General features: G+C 41.2%; 1 protein-coding gene across 6 annotated transcripts in view; it reads right to left on the bottom strand.

Annotated features, from left to right (window-relative positions):
• Positions 1-17,023, bottom strand: part of SETX (senataxin) — an 81,376-nt gene extending 64,353 nt beyond the window's left edge. For 4 of the 6 annotated variants that reach the window (XM_082842487.1, XM_082842488.1, XM_082842489.1 and 1 more), the window contains exons 1-2: positions 3,131-3,314; positions 1,642-1,852 (exon numbers count right to left, since the gene is read on the bottom strand). In XM_082842487.1, coding sequence (XP_082698613.1) covers positions 1,642-1,852; positions 3,131-3,307 — 388 coding nt within the window. In that variant the 5' untranslated portion in view covers positions 3,308-3,314. Of the gene's footprint in view, positions 1-1,641; positions 1,853-3,130; positions 3,315-15,764; positions 15,882-16,940 lie in introns of those variants that run through there. The other 2 variants (XM_082842486.1, XM_082842490.1) reach the window with 2 other exon arrangements.
• Between the last annotated feature and the right edge of the window lie 5,558 nt (positions 17,024-22,581).

Genomic DNA, 22,581 nt, shown 5'->3' with positions numbered 1-22,581 from the left:
AGGACTTTATCTTGTACCACAGTGATAAAATCAGCTTTGCCCCCCAAATGGCTATTTTGTCCTACACTCAGTTACTGAGTAATCCATTTTCTCCACTGGTTTGAAATGCTATCATCACCAAAGAGTAAATTCCCCAAATATATCTGGTTTACTTCTGGACTCTCTACACTGTTCCATTAGTCTATCTGTACCAGCACTATCCTAATCCCTGTTGCTTTATGGAAATTTCTTCATCACTCTTTCAGAAGTATACTGAATAGACTCATACATTTACCACATCAGATGAATCAACTTTATTTTGTCAAGCTTCAAAGAATATTGTAGTGACAGTGGTTAGCTTTGGGAAGGAGGAACAATGACTGGAAAAGCAAGAGGAGAGCTCCTGGTGTGTTGATGATGTTTTGTTTCTTGACCTGGGTGCCAGCTACACAAGTGTGTTTAGTTTATGAAAAATCAAGCTTATGTACTTTTCTGGATATGGTACTCTTTAATAAATGTTTGAAAAATGACGTGTTAGAATTTAAAAATCTAGTTATTTTGAATTTATTTAGAAAGAACTGATTTATCTAATAAATCTTTAGATGTACTTTTCAATTTACTGAAAATACAGAGAATAGAGAAACAAGTCAAATAACATGACAAGGAAGAAATCAGAAAAGTCCAGGAAGCACATTATTCTTTAGGGCAACCATTTGGTCGCAGCAAGTCAAAGTTATGACAAAAAAGAAAAAAAATCTATCTATCTATATCTATACCTGTGCACACATATATAAGAGTAAACTATTCTGGATTAAAAGAGATGTAAGAAATATGGAACCAAATGCACAGTCCCTGACTGGACTCTAATTTAAATAAATCGTCCAAAAAACACATTTTGCAACTACCGGGAAAATCTGAATGTGGACTAGATATAGTAGTGGGTGCCTTAAAGGTACTGTTATTTCATTAGATTTGATAGATCAGGAAAATGTCTTCAAGAGATTCATATTAAGAAATGCAAATATAAATGACCAAAATCTAGGCAGCCGTAATATGCGATGCCATAGTGATTACTGAAAATTACTACAGACCAGTGGTTCTCAACCTGGCGATTCTGTCCCTCACTGGCCCTGATCCCCAACTCCCAAGGGACATTTGGCAATATCTGGAGACATTTTTGGTTTGTCACAACTAGGGTAATGGGGAGAGCAAGTCACTACCAGCATCTAGTGGAGAGAGGCCAGGGATGCTGCTAAACATCCCACAATAAACAGCATGTCCCTCACCCACCAAGAATTATCCAAACTGTCAACAGTGCCAAGTTTGAAAAACCCTGCTACAGACACATTCCAAGAATGAAAATTAATTGAATGGATAGATGAATATACATGTGATAAAGCAAATACAGCAAGATGTTAGCAATCTTTGTGTAGATGTAGAATCTTTGTGGTGTGTTTATGGCATTCACTGTGTCATTCACTTTTCTAGGTTTGGAAACGCTCAAAATAAAACGTTTGGAAAAAATAATAATAAGTATCCTAATTATATGTTTAAGAAACAGATTTTCAATATAAACCCAAATTCTTACAATTCTTTTTTTTTTCTTACAATTCTTAAAATAAAAAAAAAATGATACAACTGTGAAACACCCAAGATACTCACTAACACGCTCATGTAAAAGCAAATAAGGATATTTCAGTATTTCAAGAAGAGGAACTCGAAGCTTATTTTCAAAGTCTTGGCCAGTAAAGTCAAACAGCTGTGCCTCTCCATTGTCGTCTACTATATATAACTCGTCATCGTCTCCAATTTCTGCCTTCATGGCCTTTTCAAAGTGATTTATGAGACGTGAGGTTTCTAATTCCCATAAAACCTACAGGAAAAGAAAAACGGGCAGTGTGCTTTATATCTTATTATCAACAAAATATACTGGATGTGATGATCCTTCTAGAAAGCCTTTTCCTAAGTATAAAAATTCAGAAGTTTAAAGAAGTACTAAACATCATATATTAGATTTAAAGAAAACAGTCACTAAACATAAAAGTGGCTTTTATGATACACGAACATGAGTACATAGAGCATGAGATGTTTAAAACATCGCTCTTGCAGAGTTTTGCTATCAACAGCTCTGTCAACTATACTCTATTGAAAAGGAAATGAGAAGTTGGAGCTTCTTTACCAAGGCACAAGCTGGGCCTTCTCTGACTTCCCTATGTTCCAGCCATAGGTAACTACCTTGAAACATCAGCTTTAGCATAAAGACATTGGTTAGCTTCATAGCTAGGAAACCTTGTAAACGTAAAAGTTTTCCTCAAAAGGTTCATAACTAATCACCCCCTCCTCTTTTCTATATTATTATACATTTCTCTATGGTCTGTATTCCATTTTTCATCAGATAAATATAATAAACCAATATTCAAAGCCACATATTTAAAATTACATGTTTCACTTTGGTTACTGTGAATGAAAAAATGCTTGTCTTTATTGATTTATACCACTTACCCATTAAAAAATGAAGAGAGGGGGAAAAAAAGAACTATTAGCCAATAAAAAAATAACCCAAGCCATTCAGATACCTGGCTGTTAACAATGTCAAACACAATGACATTAAAACATGAACCCAAAAAAACCCCATACGTCACTTCATTTCATGAAACTGTTTCACATCAAAATGACTAAAAGTGGAGGATTATAAAATTCTGCTATTCTGCTATAAAATTCTGAAAATTAGATTTCAATTCAATTCTATCAATCAATAAGCATTTAGGGCTTCACTGGTGGCGCAGTGGTTGAGAGTCCGCCTGCCGATGCAGGGGACACGGGTTCGTGCCCCGGTCCAGGAAGATCCCATATGCCGCGGAGGGCTGGGCCCGTGAGCCATGGCCGCTGAGCCTGCCATCCGGAGCCTGTGCTCCGCAACAGGAGAGGCCACAACAGTGAGAGGCCCGTGTATCGAAAAAAAATAAAAATAAAAATAAGCATTTACTCAGCACCTACTATCTACCAGGCAATGAGTTAGATACTAGAAGTATATTAGCATTCACAGTTTAAATCACACTGTCAGTTCCCTGAATGCTTCCAAAAGAGTTCAAATTTATTCTCTTCCTAGTTATCAAGCTCTGAAAAATACTGCCCAATTAATGTAAAGTACCTTATGTAAGGATGGTAATTCATCCCTTGCTTTGTGGTACTCAGCCACACACTCTAAGCAGTAGCAGAGGTCTTCATCAGCTTTTTGAAATTCACTGGAGTGGGTCTCAGATGCATAGTGTTGCAGGAAGTCAATGGTGGAAATACCACCTGGTGTACACCAACAACATGTGCTCATTCTGTACCTGTATCCAGAAAAGAAGACATGGAAAGACTAAAGAAAAAAAACACACAACACTTCAGGCCTATTCTGGTGGAGAATGGGTACATTTCCTACTAATGATCATGTCTTCAACTTATAATGTGCCTCGACCACATCCAGAACATTCTGCTGGCCAGCTTATCAATCACTGGCTAAACTCAATCTGAGCCTACTCGTAAAAACTTTACCTGTGACACATGAAAAATAATGGAAGCAGTTAGTAATAAACATCATAAGGCAATATACAGCTGTGTTATAAAGAAGGCTCAAAACTATACAGTACTGATGGGAAATTATATACAGAGACATAGAATTATCAATGTTTTCAAAGTACAGATTTTGGAGTGTTCTAATAATGCACTGGAGTCAAGTGAAAAGCTCAGGAAACCTTTCACATTCCCTGAGGCCATGTTCCAGAAATCCCTGGAAACGTAAAAAATCCACAAATATTACTCCATACCAATAACAAAAACTCATATAGAGAAGAATTTTCTCTTGGTTAGAAAGTATATATACACATGAATTTGCACATGTGTGTATGAACTGCTGCCCATAACTCACTGCTCATCAACGCAGTATAAACTGTAATGGTTGCAAATATAATAGCTACAAACCTATTACTACTAAGTTTGAAACTTACAGTTTTTGACTGTCTCCAATTTGGGGTTTTATACTACCATCAGAGCCTCCACCATCCAAACTCAAGTAAAAAGGGTTAAATGAAATTACTTTCAGAGATTGGTTCAAGATGGCGCAGTAGAGGGCGTGCGCTCACCCCCTCTTGCGAGAGCACCAGAATCACAACCAACTGCTGAACAATCATCAACAGGAAGACACAAGAACTCACCAAAAAAGATACCCCACATCCAAATACAAAGGAGAAGCTGCAGTGAGATGGTAGGAGGGGCGCAATCACAATAAAATCAAATCCCATAATTGCTGGGCGGGTGACTCACAAACTGGAGAAGACTTATACCACAAAGTCCACCCACTGGAGTGAAGGTTCTGAGCCCCATGTCAGGCTTCCCAACCTGGGGGTCCGGCAACAGGAGGAAAAATTCCTAAAGAATCAGACTTTGAAGGCTAGCGGGATTTGATTGCAGGACTTCGGCAGGACAGGCGGGAACACAGACTCCACTCTTGGAGGGCACACACAAAGTAGTGTGCGCACTGGGACCCAGGGGAAGGCGCAGTGACCCCATAGGAGACTGAACCAGACCTACCTGCTAGTGTTGGAGGGTCTCCTGCAGAAGCGGGGGGTGGGGGTGGTGGTGGCTGTGGCTCACTGTGGGGACAAGGACACTGGCGGCAGAAGTTCTGGGAAGTACTCGTGGGGGGAGCCCTCCCAGAGTCCACCATTAGCCCCACCAAAGAGCACGTAGGCTCCAGTGCTGGGTTGCCTCAGGCCAAACAACCAACAGGGAGGGAACCCAGCCCCACCCATCAGCAGATAAGCAGATTAAAGTTTTACTGAGCTCTGCCCACCACAGCAACACCCAGCTCTACCCACCACCAGTCCCTTCCATCAGGAAGCCTGTTACAAGCCTCTTAGATAGCCTCAGCCACCAGAGGGCAGACAGCAGAAGCAAGAACTACAATTCTGCACCCTGTGGAAGGAAAACCATATTCACAGAAAGACAGACAAAATGAAAAGGCAGATGACTATGTACAAGATGAAGAAACAAAATAAAACCCCAGAAAAACAACTAAATGAAGTGGAGATAGGCAACCTTCCAGAAAAGGAATTCAGAAAAATGACAGTGAAGATGATCCAGGACCTTGGAAAAAGAATGGAGGCAAAGATCAAGAAGATGCAAGAAATATTTAACAAAGACTTACAAGAATTAAAGAAAAAACACCTAGAAGAATTAAAGAACAAACAGAGATGAACAATACAATAACTGAAATGAAAAATACACTAGAAGGAATCAATAGCAGAGTAACTGAGTCAGAACAACGGATAAGTGATCTGGAAGACAGAATGGTGGAATTCACTGCCATGGAACAGAATAAAGAAAAAAGAATGAAAAGAAATGATGACAGCCTAAGAGACCTCTGGGACAACATTAAACGCAACAACATTCGCATTATAGGGGTCCCAAAAGGAGAAGAGAGAGAGAAAGGACCCAAGAAAATATTTGAAGAGATTATAGTCAAAAACTTCCCTAACATGGGAAAGGAAATAGCCACCCAAGTCCAGGAAGCGCAGAGAGTCCCAGGCAGGATAAACCCAAGGAGAAACACGCCAAGACACACAGTAATCAAGTTGACAAAAATTAGGGCTTCCCTGGTGGTGCAGTGGTTGGGAGTCCGCCTGCTGATGCAGGGTTCGTGCCCCGGTCCGGGAGGATCTCACATGCCGTGGAGCGGCTGGGCCCGTGAACCATGGCCGTTGAGCCTGCACATTCGGAGCCTGTGCTCCGCAGTGGGAGAGGCCACAACAGTGAGAGGCCCACGTACCACAAAAAAAAAAAAAAAAAAAAAAATTGACAAAAATTAAAGACAAAGGAACATTACTGAAAACAACAAGCAAAAAACGACAAATAACATACAAGGGAACTCCCATGAGGTTAACAGCTCATTTCTCAGTAGAAACTCTACAAGCCAGAAGGGAGTGGCACGATATATTTAAAGTGATGAAAGGGAAGAACCTACAACCAAGATTACTCTACCTGGCAAGGAGCTCATTCAGATTCAATGGAGAAATCAAAAGCTTTACATACAAGCAAAAGCTAAGACAATTCAGCACCACCAAACCAGCTCTACAACAAATGCGAAGGAAACTTCTCTAAGTGGGAAACACAAAAGAAAACGACCTACAAAAACAAACCCGTAACAATTAAGAAAATGGTAACAGGAACATACATATCGATAATTACCTTGACCGTGAATGGATTAAATGCTCCAACCAAAAGACACAGGCTCGCTGAATGGATACAAAAACAAGACCCATATATATGCTGTCTACAAGAGACCCACTTCAGACCTAGGAACACATACAGACTGAAAGTGAGGGGATGGAAAAAGATATTCCATGCAAATGGAAATCAAACGAAAGCTGGAGTAGCAATACTCATATCAGATAAAATAGACTTTAAAATAAAGAATGTTAGAAGAGACAAGGATGCTACATAATGATCAAGGGATCAATCCAATAAGAAGATATAACAATTGTAAATATATATGCACCCAAAATAAGAGCACCTCAATACATAAGGCAACTGCTAACAGCTATAAAAGAGGAAATCGACAGTAACACAATAATAGTGGGGGACTTTAACACCTCACTTACACCAGTGGACAGATCATCCAGACAGAAAATGAATAAGGAAACACAAGCTTTAAATGACACAACAGACCAGATAGATTTAATTGATATTTATAGGACATTCCACCCAAAAACAGCAGATTACACTTTCTTCTCCAGTGCACATGGAACATTCTCCAGGATAGATCATATCTTGGGTCACAAATCAAGCCTTGGTAAATTTAAGAAAACTGAAATCATATCAAGCATCTTTTCCGACCACAACGCTATGAGATTAGAAATCAATTACAGCGAAAAAAACATAAAAAACACAAAAGACATGGAGGCTAAACAATACGTTACTAAATAACCAAGAGATCATTGAAGAAATCAAAGAGAAAATCAAAAAATACCTAGAGACAAATGACAACGAAAACACGACAATCCAAAACCTACAGGAGGACGTCCCTGGTGGTGCAGTGGTTAAGTATCCGCCTGCCAATGCAGGCAACATGGGTTAGAGCCCTGGCCCGGGAAGATCCCACATGCCGCGGAGCAACTAAGCCCGTGCACCACAACTACTGAGCCTGTGCTCTAGAGCCCACGAGCCACAACTACTGAGCCCACGTACCACAACTACTGAAGCCCATGTGTCTAGAGCCCATGCTCTGCAACAAGCCACCGCAATGAGAAGCTTGCGCACCACAACAAAGAGTAGCCCCCGCTCGCCGCAACTAGAGAAAGCCCGCACGCAGCAACAAAGACCCAACCCAAAGACCCAATTTTTAATTTAAAAATTTTTAATTTTTAAAAATTAATTTTTCAAAAACCCAAAAACCTATGGGATGCAGCAAAAGCAATTCTAAGAGGGAAGTGTAGAGCAATACAAGCCTACCCCCAAGAAACAAGAAAAATCTCAAATAAACAATCTAACCGTACACCTAAAGGAACTGGAGAAAGAAAAACAAACAAAACCCAAAGTTCGTAGAGGGAACGAAATCATAATGATCAGAACAGAAATAAATGAAATAGAAACAAAGAAAACAATAGCAAAGATCAGTAAAACTAAAAGCTGGTTCTTTGAGAAGATAAACAAAATTGATAAACCTTTAGCCAGGCTCATCAAGAAAAGGAGGGAGAGGACTCAAATTAATTAAAAATGAAAAAGGAGAAGTTACAACAGACATCACAGAAATACAAAGCATTCTAAGAGACTACTACAAGCAACTCTACGGCAATAAAATGGACAACCTGGAAAAAATGGACAAATTCTTAGAAAGGTATAACCTTCCAAGACTGAACCAGGAAGAAATAGAAAATATGAACAGACCGATCACAAGTAATGAAATTTAAAGTGTGATTAAAAATCTTCCAACAAACAGAAGTCCAGGACCAGATGGCTTCACAGGTGAATTCTATCAAACATTTAGAGAAGAGCTAACACCCATCCTTCTCAAAATCTTCCAGAAAATTGCAGAGGAAGGAACACTCCCAAACTCATTCTATGAGGCCACCATCACCCTGATACCAAAACCAGACGAAGATACTACAAAAAAAGAAAATTACAGACCAATAGCACTGATGAATATAGATGCAAAAATCCTCAACAAAACACTAGCAAACAGAATCCAACAACACATTAAAAGGATCATACACCATGATCAAGTGGGATTTATCCCAGGGATGCAAGGATTCTTCAATATATGCAAATCAATCAATGTGATACACCATATTAACAAATGAAGAATAAAAACCATATGATCATCTCAACAGACGCAGAAAAAGCTTTTGACAAAATTCAACACCCATTTATGATAACAACTCCAGAAAGTGGGCACAGAGCGAACCTACCTCAACATAATAAAGACCATATACACCAAACCCACAGCAAACATCATTCTCAAAGGTGAAAAACTGAAAGCATTTCCTCTAAGATCAGGAACAAGACAAGGTTGTCCACTCTCACCACTATTATTCAACATAGTTTTGGAAGTCCTAGCCACGGCAATCAGAGAAGAAAAAGACATAAAACGAATACAAATTGGAAAGGAAGAAGTACAAGTGTCACTGTTTGCAGACGACATGATACTATACATAGAGAATCCTAAAGATGCCACCAGAAAACTACTAGAGCTAATCAATGAATTTGGTAAAGCTGCAGGATACAAAATTAAAGCACAGAAATCTCTTGCATTCCTATACATTAACAACAAAAGATCAGAAAGAGAAATTAAGGAAACAATCCCATTCACCACTGAAACAAAAAGAATAAAATACCGAGGAATAAGCCTACCTAAGGAAGTAGAAGACCTGTACTCAGAAATCTATAAGACACTGATGACAGAAATCAAAGATGACACAAACAGATGGAGAGATATACCATGTTCTTGGATTGGAAGAATCAATATTGTGAAGATGACTATACTACCCAAAGCAATCTACAGATTCAATGCAATGCCTATCAAATTACCACTGGCATTTTTTTTTACAGAACTAGAACAAAAAACCTTAAAATCTGTATGGAGACACAAAAGACCCCGAATAGCCAAAGCAGTCTTGAGGTAAAAAAACTGAGCTGGAGGAATCATACTCCCTGACTTCAGACTGTACTACAAAGTTACAGTAATCAAGACAATATGGTACTGGCACAAAACCAGAAACATAGATCAATGGAACAGAATAGAAAGCCCAGAGATAAACCCACGCACCTATGGTTAACTAATCTATGACAAAGAAGGCAAGCATACACAACGGAGAAAAGACAGTCTCTTCATAAGTGGTGCTGGGAAAACTAGACAGCTACACGTAAAAGGATGAAATTAGAACACTCCCTAACACCATACACAAAAATAAACTCAAAATGGATTAGAGATCCAAATGTAAGACCAGACACTATAAAACTCTTAGAGGAAAACATAAGAACACTCTTTGACATAAATCACAGCAAGATCTTTTTTGATCCACCTCCTACAGTAATGGAAATAAAAACAAAAATAAACAAATGAGACCTATTAAAAGCTTTTGCAAAGCAAAGGAAACTACAAGACGAAAAGACAACCCTCAGAATGGGAGAAAATATTTGCAAACGAATCAACAAAGGATTTATCTCCAAAATATATAAACAGCTCAAGCAGCTCAATATTAAAAAAACAAACAACCCAATCAAAAAATGGGCAGAAGACCTAAATAGACATTTCTCCAAAGAAGACATACAGCCGGCCAAGAAGCGCATGAAAAGCTGCTCAACATCACTAATTATTAGAGAAATGCAAATCAAAACTACAATGAGGTATCACCTCACACCAGTTAGAATGGGCATCAACAGAAAATCTACAAACAACAAATGCTGGAGAGGGTGTGGAGAAAAGGGAACCCTCTTGCACTGTTGGTGGGAATGTAAATTGATACAGCCACTATGGAGAACAGTACAGAGGTTCCTTAAAAAACTAAAAATAGAATTACCATATGACCCAGCAATCCCACTACTGGGCATATACCCAGAGAAAACCATAATTCAAAAAGACACATACACCCCAATGTTCACTGCAGCGCTATTTACAATAGCAAGGTCATGGAAGCAACCTAAATGCCCATTGACAGACAAACGGATAAAGAAGATGTGGTACATATATACAATGGAATATTACTCAGCCATATAGAGGAATGAAATTGGGTCATTTGCAGAAACGTGGATGGATCTAGAGACTGTCATACAGAGTCAGGTAAGTCAGAAAGACAAATATCATATATTAACGCATATATGTGGAACCTAGAAAAATGGTACAGATGGACCAGTTTGCAGGGCAGAAACAGAGACACAGATGTAGAGAACAAACGTACGGACACCAAGGGGGGAAAGTGGCAGGGGGTGGTGGTGGTGGTAGTGGTGGAATGAATTGGGAGATTGGGATTGACATATATACACTAATACGTATAAAATAGATAATAATAACCTGCTGTATAAAAAATAAATAAAATTTTAAAAAAAGAAATTAATTTCCCAAATCCTAGCAGTCTCAAAGAGAGCAAAGTAGCAAGTTGGTACCAGGAAACGAGAGGAAATCCCAAGAATCAAATGTGTCAAAGGTTTGAAGAAAAATACACGAGTCAAGTTTATCAGAACTGCAGATGGCATGAAACAGAGGATTAGCAAAATAGGGTGGAAGCCAAAATCCAAAGAGATCTCCAATTCTAATGAGGTGTAATAAAAGCAAGCTAAGATGCCACTAAATGCATATAAAAGCAAATAGAAAGTTCACTGTCAGTAAGCAGCGTATTGTGGCTAAACAAAAAGCAAATGTTTTGCAATGAAATAAACAAGAGGCTGGAGCAGGAAAAATACAAGTGAGCCTGGAGCATCTTACAGGAACAGAAACAAAGTGCTCAAAATACAAAAGGATGGGGGCATGTCAAAGGGACATATTAGCCACCAACCTGAAAGCGCTCTCAGTGGCCAAAGCTGAAACAATCTGAGTAACACAATAATGTAATATTGGATTATAACCCACAGTATAAATATATATGAATCCATACTGATACAAATGAATGAATAAACAAATGTGGGGGAAGGAACAAACTTTCCTTATAGAAGAATCGCAAATAATATATACAGATACTCCCCATTCCAGGAAGTGGAGCTTAATCCCACCCTATCTTGAGTGAGGGCTGGACTTGGTGAAACACTTCTAAATAAGAAAGTATGCAAAGTGAAAATCACACTTACGGTGGAGACACCTGGCAAACACAACCTTAAACCAAGTGATCAAGGTTAACATCACCAGTGGTTAAGTCATGTTGGTAACCCCTGACACAGTGTGATGAGACAGGAACTTCAACTCTGCAGTATGCTTCCCCAAACCCACAACCCCAGTCTATTCATGCGAAAAACATCAGACAAACTCAAGGTATTATCCAAACAGCTATTAGCCAGTCTTTGACAAAAAAGAAGAAAACCACACCCAAGGGAAATCGAACCAAGTGTTCTATCATATGGAAACATTTTATTGGGAATTGGGCCAGGAAATTACCCAAGAAAACCATCTTGAAAACTTGATCTTCATTATCTAATGAATGTATATCAGCCTAATGGGAAAAAAGTTACAAACCCAACTGTAAACCCAATGAAGTTCATTTCCTAACTGGATGAACCTAATCCATGCATTCTCATCAGGAGTGACATCATCCTCAAGGAAATGAAAACCGGTTAGTGGAACACATCCTACTCTTTTTACATATAAAGCACAGGTATATGTACATTATGTAAAGAAGTATACAATATATTGGTGGTATTAAAATTCATGGGAAATTCATAGGAAAAAGATGTCTTAAACGTTTCCTTTCAGACAGGGAGAAGGGACAATAAAAGGTTAAGAAACATGACCCAAGTCATTGAATACTTGGGTACAGAAACTTGACAATGTTAAGTTTTTGAATGCATTATCACCCAAAAATTCAGAGTGCATAATAAGCTCTGCTAATGGGAAACTGATCACATCTTGACAGTATTTATAATTTCTGTACAATCAAAAACATGTATTTGTCTTGTGAACTGATTTTTTAAATTCATTAAATATTAACTGTATACTTTCTTCATGCCTCTGAAAAGAATTTAGGGCAGCTTTCAACATTAAAGTATAAAGAAAAAGACATTTTAGAAGGCAATTTAAAAAGGGAGAGAAATCAAAACTTATTTAGAAGAAATTTAATTTCACTAAGTCCTAATTTAGGAGCTTCCTGAAAAGTAGAGCAGAAAGATAACATGAGTTACACAGTCCTCATGTGAAAAATAAAAAAAGTAATATGCTAGTTCAGCTGGAGAGTCCTGCCCTTTCCTAACACTAATTCTAATTCAATTACATTTTTTAAGGGTGCTGCAAACTAGGGAATACGAACTAACAGAATGAACACTATGTTTCTGCAGAATATAAATTTCATTCAAAGAACTTCTTATACTTGAAAAACCAGTAATATAATACCAGGAAGTTAAAAGTCTGCAGAAGCTGTGTTTTTCTAGTGATGTAATCTGATTCAATAAGTTTCACCCTTCTAGACGATGCAAGAACAGAAAATGAAATTTATGGGAGATTTCTCAAACATCAATTGTTTCAAGCTTGACTTGAGCAGGAAACAAGACTGCAGTCAATTGAAAAAATTAAGGTACTGAAGTACAAATAAAATGTTGTATACTTTAAAATAATTATTAACAGAGAAGTTAGTTAGCAAAATAAACCTTCTAGTAAAAAAATTATGGAGTCTGCTCTTTATTTCACTCACTCAGAGAGCTAGCCTACTTCCACATTCCAGAAAGCAAAACTAAATTTTCTCAAAGTAGATAGGAGTTACTGCCATATAACAGATAAGTGCCGTGGAATTTAGAAAACAGAGAGAACAGTGCTATAGCACATCAACAATAGAAACATGTTTCCATAGTTCCTCTCAAAAGGCCATAAATGGGTGTGGTTATATTCCTAAAACTAAAATCATCATTGGCCTGATAGCTAAGCCCAAAAAATCTGAACAGGGTATACTGAAATTTTTCTTTTAAGGGAAAACTACTGGTAGATGACTATGAATCCTGCAAATTTTTGCACAATTCAGTTCTTCTGGAGGACAGTTTTGTTAATTTCATCAGTGTTTTTACTGCTTGGAATCATTACTGAACCACAAATGGGGGAGTCCAGGGAATCCTCAAGCTGCATGACAGAAATAAGAGCGGCTCCTGTGCATCAGAGAGACAGTTTTTTTGCCAATAACATAGGATGCTTCACCAGAGGTATAACTGTAACTTTCTACTGACTTATCCAGGGGATATCATTTCTCAATAATAGCTGGCCAGAAACTTCAAATAACAATCACTTTCTTCTACCTTTCCTAGCTAAACTTTTTGAAAATTTATTTATTTATTTTAAACTTCTTCGCAATTGCTTTTATTTATTTTTTTCCTTGGCCACGCTGAGCGGCTCAAGGGATCTTAGTTTAGATCCCCGACGAGGGATTGAACCCGGGCCACGGCTGTGAAAGCGCCGAGTCCTAACCACTGGACCACCAGGGAACTCCCCTTGAAAAAATAATTTAGATTCACTTCTTTAGCTCCTTTGCACTCTGGCTTCTACCTTATGTTTCACTGAATGTTTTCACAAAAGTCCCTAATAATCTCTTTAATACCAAATCCAATAGGTTCTTTACTGGACTCCTCTAAAGCGTATGAAACTGCTAACCATGTATTCCTTAGCTATGATGGCACACCATTCTTCTCTCACTTCCTCTACCCAACCCCCATAATCATCTGTTCCTTTTCCCCCTGCTTCATATCAAAATTTCCAAAGGTTTGTCCTCAGGACTCTATCCCTTCATTCAATATCCTCTTTGTGGGTGACAATTCAACCTATTTCTTCAACTACTATTTATAATGAAGCTTCCCAAAGACTGAGAATGTAGGTAAAACTCAATGCAATGTTTAATTGTGTTTCAGCTACTCAATAAATGATAGCCTAGCCCAGAATTCCACAAAGATATACAGCTGCCCTTCAGTATCTGCAGGGGATTAGTTCCAGGAGTTCCCCCACGCATACCAAAATCTGCAGATGCTCAAGTCCCTTTCATAAAATAGTGCAGTACAGGGAACACAGTTGGCCCTCTATATCCACAGATGGGAAACCCAAAGATATGGAAGGCTGACCGTACTCAATATCCAACCGTATAGTGAATCTATGCTCACTTGACAGTTGCCTCAAAGTAAACAGGACCAGAACAGAACAAAGTCCCTTCCGTAAATGTGTTATCTGTCCTGTATTCTCTATATCCATGGTATTACCATGACTTCACTTTTCAAACCAGTAACCTGTGAATTCTCCTTTACTCTCCTCCCTTAGCCCCCATCTCTACAAGTTCTATAGAGTCTACCACCTTGATTACATCTGTACTTTACTCTCAGTGAGACTGCCATTTCCTTAGTTCAATACACTTTCATTATTTGTCTGGATTACAAAAGAAACCTAAATGATCTGCCTCTTGTTTGATCCACCATCAATTCTTCCTCCAAAATGCTGCCAAAGGCCAAAGCAAAAACCAGACTCTAAAATCACAAATGACTCCTCTACCTTTGACCGATAAAATTAAAATTTTTGGCCTCACCACACAAGGCTCTCCATGACCTGGCTTCAGCATCATCTCTTGCCATTCCCCCTCACTTGCTCTTCCTAAAATGCTTCCTGGTGTTTGGCATTACCTGCCTTTATGGAAGCTCTTCCATCTATCTGCCCTGAACACCTACCCTTCATACCTTTGCCTGGTTCTTAAACCTGAATGCGCATCAGACTCACCAAAGGAACTTGGGAAAAAAAAAAAAAAAGCAAAGCAGATGGTGAGATACCACTGATAAAATTCAGATTCGTTCTAAAAAGCACTCCACCAGTAAGTCTGATAAAAAGCCAGATTTGGGGGACTTCCCTGGTGGTCCAGGGGGTAAGACTCTGCACTCCCAATGCAGGGGGCCGGGGTTCGATCCCTGGTCGGGGAACTAGATCCCACATGCATGCCGCCGCTGAGAGTTCGCAGGCCACAACTAAGACCCAGCACAGGCAAAATAAATAAATAAGTAAATATTTCGGGGCGGGGGCGGGGGCGGGGCGGGGCGGGGGCGGGGCGGGGGCGCCAGATCTGAGAACTACCTCTGAGCATCATCGTGCCCGGGGGCTTGTCTGGCTCATTCCCTCCCTTCCAGTCTGTCTCTGATGACTTTTTCCTCTATCCCCTCAGGACTCTGTGCATGGTTTCTATCACTGCATTTACCATGTTAGGCTGAGCTGTTTACTTATCTGTCTCCCACCTACAAGCTCCATCCTCAGCAATTCTGAGTCTGTTAGGAGGCAAGAATCCGTTCCGTATTTTTTACTTTTCAGTGCTTGGCACATATTAAGTGCCTGAAAAAAAAGTCTTAAATGTTTATTTAACAAATAACTACCAACACTTCCCTGGTGGCACACTGGTTAAGACTCCGCGCTGCCAATGCAGGGGGCCCAGGTTTGATCCCTGGTCTGGGAACTAGATCCCACATGCATGCTGCAACTAAGAGTTCGCATGCCACAACTAAGGAGCCTGCCCGCCGCAACTAAGACCCAATGCAACCAAATAAATAATTTAAAAAATTAAAAATTTTAAATTAAAAAAACAACAACAAATAATTACCTGGGGTAATGGCCTACAGAGAAGTGATCCTCTCAGTCGAGATTCCTGGGTTTATTTGAGAATGGGTGAGGATCTGCATTCATATATACCTAGACTCTGGCCCCCAAAAGAACATTTCTGAAAAAGCAAAGGAAAACGAAACAAAACTGAGGAAGTGGTTTTTTTGTTTTGTTTTGCTTTGTTTTTGCGGAACGCGGGCCTCACCGCTGTGGCCTCTCCCGCCGCGGAGCACAGGCTCCGGACGCGCAGGCTCAGCGGCCATGGCTCACGGGCCCAGCCACTCCGTGGTACGTGGGATCTTCCCGGACCGGCGCACGAACCCGCGTCTTCTGCATCGGCAGGCGGACTCTCAACCACTGCGCCACCACGGAAGCCCAGGAAGTGGTTTTTAGACTCGCTCTCTCACCTGGGTTTCACATCAATCCTTATCAAGTAGAACCAAATATTACCATTTGATGACAGAGCTCAAGCTCCCAGAGGTGAGACAACGTGCCTGTGGGTCTACAAGGAACGAAGAAACAGTGCAACTGCCATTCTGACTCCACAGGGGGAGTGGCTCCACGGGAGACCTCGTCCCCATGCTGGGGACAGCCAGGCACTTTGTCAGAAAGTCCCCCAATTAGCAGGTGAGTTCAGCCCTAGGATCGTCAGTAGCTAACATCTCTGCCGCTTTAACTGACCAGCCGTGGGTTCTTCTTCCTTCGAGCCTCGTGCCCGGTTCCTTCTGGGCCACACGGGTCTAGGCACATCGTCGCTCCTGGAAGGTGGGGAGGACGGCAAAGGCCCCTCTGGCTGGCTGTCAGCGCTCCATCGCCTTCAGGTGGGGCAGGGAGGGCTCAGGTGGCCACTCGGGAGGGGCACACTCTCCAAAGGCACGAACCCCAGCAGGAGGAAGCAGGGGGCGCCGAGCGGACAGAGACCTCCTGTAGCGAGACACCCCACTCACTCCCACCGAAACTACGCAGCGCCCAGACTCGGAAGAGCTCACACGGGACGGCAGTGCAGACGACGCGAAGGGAGAGAACCAGAGGGCGGCCCACCGGACGCCGCGGGGATGCTCCCGCCTCGGGCGCCGCAACTCTCCTGAGGGACGCGGCCGCGCTCGCGCCGCCCCTCCCCCACCCGCCCAGGCCTCACGCGCTGCGACGCTTACGCCGCGCGCGCTCCCACGCTCACCGGGACTGCAGCCGCGAGTCCGCCGCTCTCCTCAACCGTCTCGGCCTCCTCCCGGCCGCTAACCCCCCTCCGCCTCCATGCCTCGACTCAACAGTCGGCTGAGAACGGAAGTGCGGACGCGCGCTACGGCGCCTCCGTCCGCAACCGACCACCCAACCCGAGGAAGCCCCGAGCACAGGCCCCGCCCCCTGCGCGGCGTCGGCCGACGGAAGGCCCCGCCCCGGCCGCCGCTTTCTTGTTTTGGAGCCCCGAGGGGCGGGGCGTGGGAAGAGACACGCCCTGGCTTCGCCGGGAGGCCGGGAAGCCCGGCGTGGCGTCACTTCCGGGCTCCCGCGGCCGGCCAATCAGGAGCGTCCGTGAGGGGCGGGGGGGCGTGGGGAAAGCTTGAGGCCGAGGTTTCACCGCGGCCTTGCCCCGGATTTCTCCGGGTAGTGGCCTTTTGCCGACGCGTCCACCCCGGGCGACCTGGACGCCTACCCTGCTGTCTTTTCCGTCCAGTCCTTTTTCTTCTCTTTTCGACGCCTCAGGAGTTTCAGCAGGGGTGTTACGGGTTGCGAAGGAATTTTTTTTCTCTTTAGATTTCCTTTAAAGACCTAAAATATAATATGTAATCAACACGTAATTTTGGGGAAATATATACTTTGTATCATAGAAAAGGGATACATTAAGTATTGGAAAAAGAAAAAACAATACAGAATATAACAGTAAAACCCCCTGGGAAGCCTACCCATTTTTTTTTTTTTTAACGCTTACTACTGACTTTGACGACGAGGCGTCACCACTAGCTTATACTCTAATAGAGGAGACAGAAAAACGAAATAATTACTAGTTCTGATCAAGGCTCTAAAGGAAAGCAGAGGCTGAGATAGGCCCGATCCAGACAGGTCAGCCAGCGACGATCTTACCGAACAGAACCCTAACGGAAGAAAGAGAAGGGGCGAGCCAGGGAAGAAGGGGGCAGGGTCCTGGTGAAGAACATTCCAGAAAGGAGGCGTGGCTTATCGGAAAGCCCCGATGCCCGTTATGGAAATTTAACAATACCGAGCGCGAGGCGAAGACCGTTATTCTCGTTTCTAGATTTTTCCCTGCCTGGTGGGCTGTGTTGGCCAAATTCAAATACAGTGTTTAAATAAGAAAGTTACAAAACTGTGTGGAACTATATTGCACTATAAATTGTGTAGGTATCCTTTTTTTTTTTTTTTTTTTTTTGCTGTACGTGGGCCTCTCACTGTTGTGGCCTCTCCCATTGCGGAGCACAGGCTCCGGACGCACAGGCCCAGCCGCTCCACGGCATGTGGGATCTTCCCGGACCGGGAGACAAACCCGTGTCCCCTGCATCAGCAGGTGGACTCTCAACCACTGCGCCACCAGGGAAGCCCTGTGTAGGTATCCTTTTTAAAATAATATTAATGCTTTTGAAAACTAGGGATCTGGCTGGCTCTAGAAAAAAAAAACCACTTTTTTTGAAGAGAAGATGGAAAAAAAATCACTGGAATCTCTGTTTTCCTGAGATAACCACTTTAATGTGTATCCTTGAAGAATGTATTACATACGTTTTTATTAAAGTAGCCATGAAGGGATATTTATAAAACGCTAATCTACTCACCACGGTGTAAGAAACGGAATATTACCGTGAATCCTAAACGGAGGGGCTCCTCCATTTTACAGGGTAGCTTGGGCTAGGGACACAAAGAAATGTTTTAACTTCTTATAAAATAAGAAAACAAGTGGAATATTAGGTTGAAGAAAATCTTTTAATATTTACCATTTATTTGTCTTTATACCAATACAGTCATAAAATATAAATGTTGATATTTTTAAGGAGGAAAGTGCCCCTGAAGGCAAAAAGTACCTAGGGCCACTGAAGTCATAGTTTCATCCTGCTTCTGAGCCCGCTGTGGCTCTTTCCTTATAATATTACCACGTTTATTACCTTATAATATTACCACGTATTACAAATGGTAATATTGTCTTTAATCTGTAAATAATGAACCTTAGCGTGTTTTTGAACTTTATCAAATTAGACTGAATGCGTTTTTCCGTGAATTGCTTTTTACACTCAGAGATTCATTGATCCAAGGTATGCTCAGGAGTTGTAGAGCCCAAAGTTTACACAACTTGAGGGGTGTCTTTAATATTTATTTGAAATGAATAGCACAAATTACAAATCTTTAAAACGGACAAACCCCACAAATATTAAAAATTCAGAAAAAAATATTTAAGCTGCAAACATAACTCTATAAAAGTTATATATTTGGGCTTCATACACTTTTATCTCAGCAATGAGGTTGAAGATCATTTTCTATACAAGGAACACAAACGTAATTCAGTCTTTTTTCTAGTAAGATTGATGAAATTTTATTGCGTTTATGAAAGTTTCAAATTAATATTTCATTTTATAATATGCAAATTTTAGGATTGTCAAGTTAAAAAAAATTTGTATCAAGCCTTTTTTCACAGATAAGCTGTAAGAATTCAGGACACATAAAGTTTCTGGTGTAATGACTGAACCTAAATACTTGGAATTGATAACACATTACTACTAGGTTGTCATAGATTTTTCTCATTTTTAGATACAGATTGTGAGTTTTAGATGTCAGTATGTCAAAATTTCAGTACTTTTTCCAGTTTGATCATTTGACTCATTACTCATCATTATGTGGATTACCAACAATCCAAGAACATGTTACACATTATTTCTATTTGAAATGGCTCTGTTCTTAATGAATTACTAAAATATTTGTTATATTATAATTTCTATTGATTTCATCATCATTAACCTTCACTGTAGCCTCTTATTCCATGATTTTGTCAACTTTATATAATTTATATACAATTATACACAATAAGTACACATTTTAGGTGTATAGTTGAGGGATTTTAACAACTCCGTAATTTCATGTAACCATCTCTAATCATGATATAAAACATTTTCTTCCTGCCAGAAAAGTGCCCTTGGGACACCTGGCAGAAAATCTCCTCCCCATTCACCCAATGGAAACATGGATTTGACTTCTATCAACATATCTATCATCATAGATTCATTTAGACTATTCTAGAACTCTATCAATGGAATTATACACTATGTATTCTTTTGACCATCTGCTTTTGTTCAACATGAAGTGTATGAGGTTCACAGATGTTATTGTATGTATCAGCAATTCATTTTTATTGCAGAGAAGGGTATCATTCAATGAATACACCACAATTTGGTTTTTTTCTTTTAGTCATCTACTGATGAATATTGGGTGGTTTCAAGTTTTCCACTGTTAATAGATAAAGCTGATATGAACATTACTGTACAAGTCTTTTTTTTTTTTTTTTTTTTTTGTTTCTTCTGCGGTACGCGGGCCTCTCGCCGCTGTGGCCTCTCCCGTTGCGGAGCACAGGCTCCGGACGCGCAGGCCCAGCGGCCATGGCCCACGGGCCCAGCCGCTCCGCGGCACGCGGGATCCTCCCGGACCGGGGCACGAACCCGTGTCCCCCGCATCGGCAGGCGGACTCCCAACCACTGCACCACCAGGGAAGCCCTGTACAAGTCTTTTAATGGTCATACGTTTTCAGTTAACATGGACAAATATGCAGGAGTGGAATTGCTGGATTACAGGGTAGGTGTGTCTTTAACATTACAAGAATTTACAATCCATTTCCCAAAGTGATTTTACTGTCTTAAATTACCATAAGCAAAAGTATAAGACTTCCATTTGCTCCACAACCTTGTCAATACTATCCCTATTGTCTTTTAAATTTCAGTCATCCCAATGGGTTAAAACTGTGCCTCATTTGTATTTCCCTAATAACTAATGATGTAGAACATCTTTTCATGTGCAGATTGAGAATTAGTGTATCTTCTTTGTGAATTGACTGAGCTTTCAGGCAGAGCACAGAGGATTTTTAGGGCAGTGAAAGTACTCTGATATTAAAGGACTGATACATGTCATTATACATTTGTCCAAACTCATGGAATGTACATATCAAAGAGTGAACCCTAATGAAAACTATGGACTCTGGGTGATAATGACGTGTCACCGTAGGTTCATCAGTTGTAACAAACGTACTACACTGGTAGGGAATGTTGATAATGGGGGATGCTATGCATATGGGGGGGGGAAGCAGTGGGTATTTCAGAAATCTCTGTACTTTCCTCTGAATTTTGCTGTGAACCTAAAACTACTCTGAAAAACTAAAGTCCTTTTTAACCTTATGGTCAAACGGCTCAGACGTTTGAATGGAGATGGCAGGTAGGCCGATTAATGTTTTAGCCTGGAGTTTGGGGGAGAATCTGACCTATAACTACACATTTGGGAGCCATCAGCACATAGATGTTATTTCGAGGCATCGGGAGAACGTGAAGGGCCCAAAAAGTCTCGAGGAACACGAGCATTTAGAAGTTGGAGGCAGTGGGGGGAGTGTAGCAGAAAGTGGTAATTGATTCTACATGTATAGAATCAAAGATAGCTAATACCATGGCTTGTTTGTATGGTGATAGCAATGCAGAATAGGTGAGACTGACAATTTAGAAGGATCAGCAAAGGACCAAAATCTCTGAGATAATGTGAAGGGACAGACTGCAGGGCTCAGGTGTAGGGACTCAGCTTGTAGTAGGATGGATGAATATAGATGGAGGTAGGATTGACTGGTTGGTGCAGGGAAGAGGGATTTGATGGGGGATGGCTTCAATTTTCTCAGTGAATCATGAAAAGGGCAGAAGAGGGTTGTGGGATGGTTGAATGTAGGACACAGCTGATGTGGGTAAAAGAACAGCAAGCCTATTAGAGGGTTGCTGGCACTACTGAGCCCACGTGCCACAACTACTGAAGCCTGTGCACCTGGAGCCCGTGCTCCGCAACAAGAGAAGCCACGACAATGAGAAGCCCGCGCACTGCATTGAAGAGTAACCCCGCTCACGGCAACTAGAGAAAGCCCACGTGCAGCAATGAAGACCCAACACAGCCAACAATAAATAAATAAATTTATAGGGGGTTGCTGGCAACACTGTCTTTTTGAGGTTTACGGTCATTAAACCAGCTGAGCTGTGTGACTTTCTTCTAGGAATATTCAGCTCTTCAGGTGCAGACAGGAGGCAGATGGAAGGGCTCATCCAGGTCTGGGGTCTTGAGCAGGGAAGTACCAGGGGGAGAGAATGAAGAGCCGAGGGTGTTCAGAAGGGAGGGATTGTAAGGATGGACACTTGGGTAGGCTAGGAGTGGGTTGATGGATCGATGGATTATTTGATGAGGTCGAAGAATTAGAACTATGGCGTGTTATTTCAGGAGATGGACTGGGAAAGGTGTTCAGAAAGTGCTAGATTGTGTAGCCTCCAAGAAAACAGGCACCAAGTCTGTATTGTTCCCTCTTGCATCTTTAGCTCCTAACAGTACCTGGCTCACTGCATGTGGTCCATGATGCTTGTTGAACTAAAAGTAGTGTTCTGAGGAGAACAGATGCCATGGCCTGATTACACACTCCTGTGCACTGCAGTTCTGGACCTCTTTGTTGGACAATGAAGTCTCCAAATTAAGATGAAGAGCTGAAAGGCATGCTTACTGAAGAGTGCTCAATGGCCAAGGACTGGGCCAAGGACTCTCACATTATGCAGTCAAGACTGTTTAAAAGCAATTTTATTTGTTCCTCGGTCTTG

Source organism: Leucopleurus acutus (assembly GCF_964270905.1).
Source record: "Leucopleurus acutus genome assembly, chromosome: 7".
NCBI classification, from domain to species: domain Eukaryota; kingdom Metazoa; phylum Chordata; class Mammalia; order Artiodactyla; family Delphinidae; genus Leucopleurus; species Leucopleurus acutus.
This window is presented reverse-complemented; position numbering and strand designations above follow the sequence as displayed.